At 62.1% G+C, this 11083-nt stretch overlaps 1 protein-coding gene across 1 annotated transcript; it reads right to left on the bottom strand.

The window, feature by feature from the left end:
* Positions 1-1180: 1180 nt before the first annotated feature.
* TCIRG1 (T-cell, immune regulator 1, ATPase, H+ transporting, lysosomal V0 subunit A3) lies at positions 1181-10435 on the bottom strand. The gene is made up of 19 exons (XM_008581897.1): positions 10319-10435; positions 9836-9914; positions 8509-8735; positions 8340-8425; positions 7914-8040; positions 7753-7835; positions 7486-7579; positions 7100-7312; positions 6340-6484; positions 4046-4185; positions 3811-3968; positions 3637-3727; positions 2990-3108; positions 2692-2905; positions 2193-2333; positions 1967-2071; positions 1773-1890; positions 1427-1604; positions 1181-1339 (listed from the first exon to the last, which is right to left on the bottom strand). The coding sequence occupies exons 1-19, from the start codon at positions 10433-10435 to the stop codon at positions 1261-1263; spliced, it is 2514 nt and encodes an 837-aa protein (XP_008580119.1). The 3' UTR covers positions 1181-1260.
* Positions 10436-11083: the final 648 nt, after the last annotated feature.

Consider the following 11083-nt stretch of genomic DNA (forward strand, 5'->3'; position numbering starts at 1 on the left):
TATCCCACCCCCCAGGGTCTCTGCCAGTTCTGCTCCCCAGGAAGGGTAAGGCTTTAGGTTCTGGGTTTAGTCCAGATATGTCCGTAGCCCCCTGAATCCTGCGTTCGGCCCTCTCTGTCCCTGCCCCCGCACTGTTACTGACGTTTCTCTGAGCCAAGTCTCTGCCAAGCATGTGGAACTGCCTTGGAGCCCCTCGTACCCCCGCCTGGTGTCTGGAGGTCTTGATAGGGACAGTCCAGGACCCAAGGGACAGGCTCCTCCCAGCAGCTGGCCAGATGAGAGCCACAGCTGTGGGGCCAGGTTGCCTCAGGCTGCTGTGCCCAGCGGCTGTGGCTTCAAAGCCACCTTTGTTCCTGGGGCCTCCAGCTGGAAGAATCACTTTGCAAGCTTGTTGGCCAGAAAGACCGAGGCCTCTGAGAAGCACTGTCTCTGCCTCCCAGCCAGTGGTGGGACCCAGGCCAGGAGAACCGCAGGAATAGAGCACTGTCCCCCCCCCAACTCCCTCCCCACACACCACACACGGGGGATTGGCCACCCAGGGAGGGGTGGAGCAGACTGTGGCCTCAGGGATGGGGAGGCAGGACCTGGACTCTCAGGGCCCTGAATGATTCCTCTGGAAAGCCACTGTTCTTCCCTGCAGCAGTATGGCCTGGGTATGTGACGCCTTGGTCCCACGTGCAGCACAGGGCCAGGATTGGAGCACCTCAAGCCCCTGAGGGCAGCACCAAAGCGTGGAATACCGGCTGGATTGAGGACAGGCACCACCCTCCCACCAGAGTATCCTGACACTCTTGGAGATCTCAGTACACCTCCAAGAATGGGGAACCCACTCCAGCTGACCTGGGGAGACACACACTCACTCCGAGCTAGAATGTGCTGGAAACATCCCTCCTCGGCCCTAGTTCTGCCCCTATTTCACCCCAAGGGTCGGGGGTTATTGCAGATGTGCTTATGGGTCCTCTCCCCGACTTCTCAAGGCCTCAGATCTTAGACCAATGTCTCCTGCTGCCCGCCCCCCGCCTACCTCAGCTAGAAAGGAGGGTGTAATGGAGACACCAGAGGCTGGCATGGGATCAGCCAAGGAAATGGAGGCACAGAGGCTGACCCATGCCAAGAACCCAGGGCCCTGCCCGCTCTGGCTCTAGCCTAGCCCCTGGTGTTCTGGACAGGACCAAAACAGTTTCTGGGCCTCTCTCCTCTTTATTCCTTTCCTGCCTCAGAGAGGTAAGGACGGGTGTGGGCATGACCCCCAGGTGGGTGCTATTCATCCTTGATGGTGAAGGTGAATGGGCTCAGCTTGTAGCCAGTACCGGAGTAGAACTTGTTCTGGAACTCCACCCTAAGGGGTGAGGAGGGAAGAGGTTGGTGAAGGGAACCCCCCGCCTCCCCGCCCCAGGCTGCCCAGGCCGGTCAGGTGGGCTCTCACCAGTGCAACCGCAGGGCGTGCAGGAAGGCCGAGAGCCCCTCCATCACCAGCAGGATGGCCACGGTCAGCACGGCGAAGCCAGCGAAGACAGGGACCAGCACCACGGCGGCCACGCCCACGTCCCGGCCCATGAGCAGGCCACTGCGCATCACCATGGCCCACAGGACCTCCGACAGCTCTGTGGGCAAAGAGGGGTGTGGGGTCAAGGGCCCGGGGTGCACACCAGCCCCTCGGCAGCCCTCAGCCTTCCCTGCCCGAGAGGCCGGTGAGGGCCCTCCTCAGGAGCCCAGAGAGAAGTGACCCGCCCAGGCCCCCAGCCAGCAGCCGTGTCTGCTGCGTCACTCACGGGCGTGGGCCAGGCTCAGGGCCCAGAGGCGCAGGTAGGAGGCCGTGTTGGAGATGCAGCCCAGGCAGAACTCGATGGTGTGGATGGCCTGGTGCATGAGCACCTCGGAGGCAACGCCCTACGGGTGGGTGGCAGTGAGGGGCTGGCTGGGCCGGCCCTTCCCCCTCCACCACTCAAGAAGGTGCTGCACCCACCTCGGCCTCCTCTTCATCCCCCGGGTACCCCGCCTTCTCCTCGTCAGAGCCCCAGCCGTTCACGGACATGTCAGGTGAGTCCAGGACCCCGGCCTTGTCCTCATCCTGGGGGTGGCGAGAGGCAGCATTAGCCGCCCACCCCTTGCTGCTGCTCACAGCCCCTTGCGAGGATGCTGAAGTCAGGCCCACCCCAGCAGCCCCCCGGCCCGTGTGCTCCTGGCACTACCTGTCCACCGGAGGGCCTCCTCCACGAGTGGCCGTGGTGGCGGCGGCGGCGGCGGCAGCACAGCAGGTACAAGGGCGTGCCCAGCAGCAGCACGGGCACCATGGCCAAGGCCAGGACCACCAGTGTGGACTGCACCACTTTCTGCAGGAGATGGGGCCGAGTCAGGGAGTCCCCACCGTGCACGGCACATGAACTCGGGTCACAGGGGCCCAGAGAGCCTGCAGCGCCCCACCCCCCAGGGTCCCTCGGGGGCTTCTGCGCTCCTGACTAGGTAGGGATAGCACTCCGTCAGGACTCCTAGAGAAGAGACCTCAGGCTTCCAGCACCCACTGTGTGTCACCTTGCACAGAGCCCTACGCTACTGCCTCTCACTGCCCCGTCCACACGGCCTCAGGCCAGCTCCCCACTTCTCAGACACGGATCCTGCAGCTCGGAGTGGCATGGTGACTCCAGGGGCCCCATGAGGGGAGTGAGCCCAGATCCCCCGGCCCCAGCCCACCTGCCCGGGATAGAGTGGCCGGTTGGTGCGGCTGCGGGAGAAGAGGAACATGTTGATGAAGTGGATGAGGATACTGGGCGCAGAGGCAGCGCCAGCTGCCGACACCCGCAGCCACTTGTAGATGACCAGGAAGACGAGGTAGCCGAAGAGCCCCAGCAGGAAGACGAGCTCGGGCAGGGTCTCCAGCAGCAGCCGGTGCCCCTGGCCGAAGTGCCTGCGCGGGGAGGACGGGGTGAGTCACAGGGCCTGCCCTGCCCTGCCTGGCCTCCCGCAGCCCACTGGCAGCCCCGGGCCTCACAAGTGGTTGAAGACGCTGAGGAGCACCCCGAAGGCCATGTGTGTGACCCCCAGGATGATGGACATCTTCATCTTGAAGGAGTTGAGGAAGCTCAGGTGGTTGGCAGCCAGGCTCCAGACCTGCGGTGGCAGGAGGGGCTGGCTGGACTCAGGAGGCTCCCCGGCCAAGACTGTCAGAGAGCCCCTTGGCCCAAGTCACTTTCTTGTCACCCTGCTTGCCCCTTGAGTCCGCAGTACCATCTGCCACCCGCCCATCGTGGGGCAATAGAAGGAAACGGTTACCAGACACCCTGGGTGCCAACCTCAGCTCTTCCCAGCTGGGGGACCTTGGGCACGTAATCTGTGCCTCACTTTCCTCATCTATAGAACGGGGTTGATGCTAATGTGCCCGCCATGGGGTTGTTGTGAGGATCAGATATAAAATCACTTCACAGAAGGCCTCACAACAGTGCTGACCGCAAGGGCAAGTGACAGTGTGACCCTCACATGCTTCTGCCTGCTCAGGTGACTATGACATGGGCCCGGCAGGGCAGGCACCTCATCTGTCCCTGTGCTGAGGACAGGGCCTGGCATGAGGGAGGTGCTCAGTGACAGGAAGTGCCTGGCCTCCCTCCACCACCCATGGGCGCTCAAGTGCCCAAGACTCACGGGGTCAATGCCGAAGGGGTAGGGTCCCAGGAAGACGCCTGTGATGTTGGGGTCCAGGGTAAGCACCGGGTGCTGGGCCAGGAATGCATCACTGTGGTGACAGTGGGCAGCAGGATCAGGGGTTGCGTGGGGCCGTCAGGGACCTTGGGGTGGGGTGGGGGCCGGGGCCCTCACCTCCAGCCAGACTGGTTGGCCATGGCGGCCACGCTCCAGCCCGAGGGGAAGATGGTGGTGGCACGGCTGAAGCACTCATTGTAGATGAAGCCGGTGTAGATAGAGAACAGGCCCATGAGCAGGAGCAGATAGCGGCCCCCGAAGAAAGTCCGCCAGATCTGGGGGCGGGGGTGGTGCCGTGAGGGGCTGCCCAGTCCCCGCTGCCCACCCTCACCAGCCCCCGCCCCTCTGTCACCTCGTTCTGTGCGGTCTTCACGGCCGGCTGGTTCTCAGCGAGGACCATGGCCAGGGCAAAGAGGAACATGAGCAGCCCGTGGCCCACGTCACCGAACATCACAGCGAAGAGGAAGGGGAAGGTGACGATGGTGTAGGGCGCTGTGGACAGGGGGCATGGTCAGCCAGGACCCCCACAGGGACTACCAAGGCCGTGTTGGCGAGGCAGGGGCCCCAGCTGGCTTTCAAGAACCCGCCACTTAGGAGCTATGTGACAAGGGCCAGCTACTTAACCTCTCTGAGCCTTTGTTTCCCCATCTGTAGAGAGGCGGTGACAGCAGTGCCACTTCACAGGCTTATTATAAGTGAGTGTCACCAGGGACAGTACCTGGCAGACCACAGGTGCTCCATACACTGTGAGCAGTTCTAGCTTCTGTTATTTATAAGAACAGCAAGAGGCAGAACCACAGAGAGGACAGAGGCCAGGAGCCCCGGCTGGCACATGGCAAGTTCCAAAAGGCTGAGCTGGTCACTTAGTCTCTGAAGTCTTGATTTCTCCTTAGTAAAATGGGAACAAATCCTCATGGGGGTTACGGAGATACCAATGCACGACCCCCCGAAAAAAGAAGTGATGGAGTCCTAACTCCCAGTACCTCAGAATGTGACCTGAGGGGGAGAAAAGGTCTTTACAGAGGTCATCAGGTTAAAGCTGATAACCAGTCCACTGTGGCCAGACAGTGTCCCTGTAGAAAGGGGAATTTGGACACAGACACACAGAGGGAAGGACACCATGTGAAGATGAAGACAGTGTCTACACGCCAAGGAGAGGCTGGAACAGACTCCCACACAGCCCTCAGAAGGAGCCACCTGCCGACACCTTGATCTTGGACTGTCAGCCTCCAGCAGGTGAGACGGTCTCTGCTGTAGAAGCTGCCCCGGCTATGGCACTTTGCTACACAGCAAAACTAATACTTCCCCCGAGGCTCTTGCTTTGACAGCTGGGAACATACTGTCTCCTATGGCTTGTTCTAACTGAACTGGTGTCTGTCAATACCGAGGAGCTGAGGGACAGGTGAGATCAGGCCCCGGGATGCTGGCGCTGAGGGTGAGGCACAGGCAGAGGAGACAGCCCGTATCACAGGGCTCAGGAGTCCAGAGCGGCACCCCCCTGACCCTGGGCAGCGAGGGGGGATCTGGCAAAGAGGAGCCTGCATGATCCCCCAAAGGAAACGGCCACCGCCCAGCACAAGGCCGTTGCTGTGCAGGCAACACTCTCTGCCAAATCTCACAATTTTTGCAAAAGACTTGGGAAAATGCAGACGTTTGTAAAAACCCACATTGTCAGCATTGGCACCCACAGTGGACGTCTTTGACACTCTGCCCAGCCCCTCGGCTTCCCATTCCCCCCTCCCCTGGCTTTGCTGAGAACAGTATCAACAGGCCACTTTCAGACACCCCCCTTGGGCCTGGGGCTGCCTTGCCAGCCGGGCAAGGACCCAAACAGATGTGCCTGGAGTGACCGGCCTCATCCCCCAGCCCCAAGCTGGCATGGACCAGTGACCGACGGTGCTGGGTTTGAAAGCCCCCTGCTCACTGGCCTTGAGGTGGGACACAATGAGGTGTAATGCACATGCCAGAGCTCCCTGCAGGGGCAGGCGAGGCTGGGGCTCTGTGGAGACCAGCCGTGCCCAGCTTCTCCCCTACGTGCTCACTTCTCCCTCACCCCACCGCCCCCTGCCTCCATCCCTTTCTGGTTTCTCCTGAGAGTACATCCCTTAATAGATCACTTACGCCAGAATGTCCATCTCAGGAAGAATCCTAAGACAGCATTAATTCATACTTTTAAAAAAAACACGGTGTGCCCAAACAAACGACACAAGCAGGCTGACACGTGGGCAGCTGGTGTGCAGTCTCTGATGATCACTAACCTTCCTGACACCTCTGAGGCTTGTCCTGTTATTCCATTTCACAGATGAGGAAATAGGCTGAGAAGCTCAGACACTTACCAAAGTAAGCAACTGAACTTCAAACCTGGGCTATTCCCACTGCAAAGCTTCTGTTCTTTGCACAAGCCCGTGCCGGCTCCCTTGTAAACAGGGGGACTTTGCTGGGGATAAACAAAGCCCCCATACTGGGCTGGATGACGCCAAAGCCCTGGGAGAGTGTGGCAGAGACTGCGCCTCGCATCCAAAGAGGGCAGCGGGCCCACAGAGCAGACACCTCCCACCCCTGCTTGCACCCATGGGGCAGCTGAGCCTCTCAAGACTAGGCAGAGGAGCTGGTGGCTGGGCAGGGTGAGGGCGCCCTGGTTCTCACCGGGGTTGACCTCCTGGTAGCGGCCCACACCGTAGGCGTCCACAATGCCCTGGAAGCTGGCCGTGAAGCGATTGGTGCGGATGAGTGTCGGGGGCATGTCCCGGCAGGGGATGCGGTGAGCCACAGCGCTCACTCCTGCCTCATGCTAGGGCCCGGCAGAGAGACAGAGACTGATGTTGGGGCCCTTCAGGGACCCTGGGACTCCCCAGCCAGGCCCAGCTGGAGATGCAGAGCTCTGTGGGGGCTCCCCAGGTGGGCACTGGGGAGCCCAGGCAGCCCCTTCCCCTCTCTGAAATGGGATGATCAGCCCCACCCTGTCCCAGACTTAGGGAGGCCCGAAGATATCCCCCAGACTGGAAATTGCTTGGGAAAGAAAAGTGTGCGACTTAACAGAAGCCCCAGCCTCACCGGTGTGCACCTGCTACGCAGCAGCAGGTGTGTGCCACAGCAACCCCTGGGGGCAGGGTCACATGGCCAGTGCCTGGGGAACTTGGATTTGATGTTTCTGACTTGTAACTGCCTTGAGCAGCCTCCAGGGACTCTGGGAAGTCAGAGGGGGAGGGCTTGCTGGTCCAAGACCATCAGGGTGGACTCCCTGGAGGAGGAGGGCTGTGGAGGAGGCTGGGAGGAGAGAGAACCCTGGGCAAAGGCGAGGGGTTGGGAACATGAGATGTGATGATGTGAGGCAGAAACAGACACCTTCCTGGTAGGAGGGGAGGGCAGGGAGGGGAGCGAGGCCACAGAGGCCGCATGGGCTCACCGAGCTGTCCTGCAGAGCCTGCTGCAGGGCGGGCAGGTCACACGAGGCACACCAGGCCTCGGCGATGAGGCACTTGTGTGTGGTGCTCACGCTGCACTGGTTGAGGGCCAGGTACACAGCCTTCATCTTGCGGACCTGCAACTGCCCTGGCGGCAGCAGGCGCTGTACCCGGCCCAGCACCTGGCTCAGGAACCGCTCTGTCTCCCCCAGGACCTGGGGACCAGGGCAGGGTCAGAAGTGGCTGGTGAGGGACAGAAAGGGGGCAGAAGGGGCAGGTGGGGGTAGGAGGAGCAGGGGAGTGGTAGATGGTGTCCAGAGGGGCTGGGGACGGGCAGGAGCAGGCAAGATGAGCAGGGGACGGTCAGGTGGGGTCGGGTCAGGCCCACCTCCTGCAGCTCCTGGCTCTGCTGCTGCAGCTGCTGCAGGGCCCCGCGGCGGGCCTCCTCCTGCTCCAGGAATGGGAAGACGTGGCAGTGAAAGCTGGCAGGGGAGGAGGAGTGACATCAGGGGGGACATGGAAGGCTTGGTGGAGGTGACATGCAGGGGCGGGGGCCCTCAAGGCCTGCAAGTGCCCAGAGCCGGCTGGGCAGGGCTCTGAACGCCTGCCGAGACCCAGGGTGGGGCAGCAGGTGGCCAGTCCCCCGGCAGCTCACCAGTCAGTGATTTTGCGGATCTTCTGTCCGATCTGCTCACCCCAGTAGGAGATGAGGAAGGTCATCCACGTGGCAGGCTCACCCTGCGGGAACCAGGCTCAGTTTACCCTGGATTCTGGCTCCAACCAGGCCGCCCCAAGCCTGGCTGCCCAGTGGCTCACCGTCACGGGGTCCTCCAGCGGCCGCTCCATCTCCCTGAAGCTGGCGATGAGGAAGCCACGGCAGGCCCTCCAGAGCAGGCGCTCCAGGGCGGCGGCCTTGTGGGGTTCCACGGCACCTGCCACGAAGCTGCGGCCGGGGGGCTGGGCGGGGCTGCTCCAGCCTCCCTCCTCGTCCCACCCCACCCAGCCCGGATCGCCCACCAGGTGCACTGGCCCTGCCTCCAAGGAAAAGGCAGGAGGCCACCGGGCAGGGCCGGAAGAGAAGACATCCCCAAGGGCAAGGGCTCGGGACTGTGCAAAGTTCCGGGCCTGAGGGAGGACAGGGAGGAGCACTGTGCAAGGAGTCCCAGCTTGCCTGGCCTCCCCCGCGACGGGTCAGGGGCTCTGGGGCTGACGGGAAAGAGTGCTAAGTTGTCCCTCACTCACTTGACCCTCAGGTCCTGGTGTGGCCCCCCAGGGGGCTGGAGCAGGAGGGTCCTCTCTGAGAGCCCATCTGTGTGGACAGCTGCCAGCTAGGAGCCCGGAGAAACCATGAGCCCCAGCCCAGGACAGGCCTGGCATGCCCTGCCCCGCCCCTGCCCAGGCTGGAGCTGACCTGGGGGCTGTGGCCATGGCCCTGGCCCAGCACAGCCGAGTGGAGCTGCAGCTGGTGCAGCTGGGCCCGCAGGGCCTGCTGGTTGCCCCGCACGTCCCGCAGCTCCTGTGCCAGGCGCTCCGTCTCCTCCTGGATGCGCAGCAGGTCGCGGGGCGGGGGCGCTGGCAGTTTCCCCTCGGGCAGGGGCAGTGTCAGCCCAGCCCGCCGCACCTCCTCCTGCAGGAAGGCTGGTGCAGCGGGACAGGGGTCAGGGCAGGCCACTCAGGGGCCACACCAGCTACTGTCCCTGTTAACCAACAGCAGCAAGACTTTCTGGGGGATCCTGAATGCCACCCCAAACTCCATTGCTACCGGCTAACTAATTCAGTGAGTCGGAAACCCGCAGAAAACTCCCAGGCCAAACGTCCATCCCTGAAGGTCTGCGCCCCTCCCTTTGACCTCAAGTCCAGGCTGCTCCCCTTTCCCCATCCCTTGACCACTGCCCACCCCAGAGCCTGAGCCCGACAGTCTCCTCGGCCACTGGCCCTAGCATTGCAGTCTCTGGGACAAGAGCTTAAATGGAATACCTGCCTGGTCTTTTTATTTATTTTTTTTAAAGATGACCAGTAAGGGGATCTTAACCCTTGACTTGGTGTTGTCAGCACCACGCTCACCCAGTGAACTAACCGGCCATCCCTTCATAGGGATCCGAACCTGTGGCCTTGGTGTTATCCAGCACCACACTCTCCCAAGTGAGCCACGGGCCGGCCCCTTGCCTGGTCTTTTAAAAGCTAGTAATCAAATTAACAAACCACAAAAGAAAACCTGCTCTATGCTCTGGGCTTGCAGGAGGCAGGGCAGCGTGATCTCCTGGTGCTGCAGGCTCCTCCTGGGAAAGGTTGCCAGAGCAGGGCCCAGGGTAGGGGTTCCTCTTGGTTGGATCCAAGAAGAAGCTAAGCCGCTCCTTGGGGACACCCAACCCTGTATCCTGGCCTCTGCCCACCCCAGTCTATCCACAGAGAAGAAAGCTCATACATGCCTCTCCCCTGCTTAGAAACCCTGTGGCTCTCCCGCATCCGCGGGATGAAGACCTGGGCCCTCACACAGTGTCCGATGCCTCCTCCAAGCCAGCCCTGCCCTAGGCCCTCTGCTCAGCCCACTCAAGGCTGCCCCATTCCCAAGAACTCCCTACAAATCCCAGCTGCTCTGTCTTGGCTCTGCAGGGCCCTGCCTTCACCTCCTTTCTGTGCCTTCCATCTGGGTAACCCAGACTCTTCTTTTCTGATCAAGCTTGGCTGGCGCTTCCTCCAGGAAGCCTGCCTGGGATGTGGGCATGGGGCAAACTCACTAAAGGTCTTCTCCAGCTCTTCACAGCGCCGAATATCCACCACAAAGCGTCTCTGGAAGGCACTCACTGAGGCGTTGAGCTGTGGTTGCCACATGGAGGGGTCAGTGTCCCAGGGAGGGGTCTAGAAAGGTCTCCACCTGGGGCCCAGGCCTGACTCCTCTGGCCTTAGCTGCCTCCTCCAAACAGGTGCTGAGCACACCTTGAGCCTCCAGATGCCCAACTGGAGCACAGACCAGACCCCTAGTGCCCCTGGGAGGGCATGAGCAGGAGCCAAGGAGGCCTGGCTGAACCCAGGCCAGGACAGGGGCCTCAGCCGTGGCCTTACTACAAGCACAGTATCTACAGAGGGGCTGCTGGGATTCAAGTGGGGCCAGGGGCCATCATGGGGGAGGTGGTCTCCGATCTAGGACGAGCTTATAGGGCTGTTTCAGCAGCAGCGCCTCAGGAGGAAGCCCCTCCTCACATGTCCCGACCCGTACTCACATCTCGGAACTCCACGATGCCCAGCTCACCCAGCTGGCTCACGCAGGTGTAGGCAGCAGCCGTGGGCAGGAAGAGCTGGACCAGCACCACCTCCTCACTCCGGAACATGGAGCCCATGGTCCTGTGGGGTGGGGCATAGAGTAGGTATCCCACACACCTCAGCTAATGGAATCCTGGAAGGTAGTGCTACCAACCCCATCTGGCAGATGGGGAAACTGAGGCCCAGGAAGGTGAGATGGGGTGCTGAGCTCACAGAGGAAGCAAGCAGCGTGACTAGGAGCAGAACCTGGACGGGTTGATCCCCAGCCTTGAGCTCTCTCCCAGCTCACTCTGCCCGTGGGGGTCCCCTGCCCCAGGTCCCCACCCCAGTGGCTTAGGTGACACTGGCTCTGCTCCCACCTTTGCTCCCGCTGCCCCTCCTCTCACTCATCCCTGGGGCCCAGGCCTGTCTCAGAGCCTTGCCTTTCTACTCCAGCAAGCTGTGACAAGGGACAAACACGGCTGGAGTGGTGGCAGCTGGAGCCCCCCTACCTCCCTGTGGGGTCTGCCTGTGCTGAGGGGGTGGGTGTCTCCCCTGGGTCTCCCAGGCTCAGGGAGGGCAGGGAGCAGTAGCAGGGGCACTGCTGGGGGGGACCTTCCCGGGGGGGGGGGGGCCCCCCTGGTTCTCCCAGGCTCAGGGGGGGCAGGGAGCAGTAGCAGGGGCACTGCTGGGGGGGACCTTCCCGGGGGGGGGGGGGCCCCCCTGGTTCTCCCAGGCTCAGGGGG

The sequence above is a fragment of the Galeopterus variegatus genome, unplaced genomic scaffold (assembly GCF_000696425.1).
Source record: "Galeopterus variegatus unplaced genomic scaffold, G_variegatus-3.0.2 Scaffold2486, whole genome shotgun sequence".
NCBI classification, from domain to species: Eukaryota; Metazoa; Chordata; class Mammalia; order Dermoptera; family Cynocephalidae; genus Galeopterus; species Galeopterus variegatus.

What these genes read in the sequence shown, in the direction of transcription:
- TCIRG1 (XM_008581897.1), bottom strand. Translation starts at nt 10,435, where the DNA reads ATGGGCTCCATGTTCCGGAGTGAGGAGGTGGTGCTGGTCCAGCTCTTC. An exon ending in GCATCGTGGAGTTCCGAGAT is followed by an intron (nt 9,915 to 10,318) that starts GTGAGTACGGGT and finishes TGGCAACCACAG; the next exon opens with CTCAACGCCTCAGTGAGTGC. An exon ending in AGAGCCAGGAGCTGCAGGAG is followed by an intron (nt 7,313 to 7,485) that starts GTGGGCCTGACC and finishes CCTGGTCCCCAG; the next exon opens with GTCCTGGGGGAGACAGAGCG.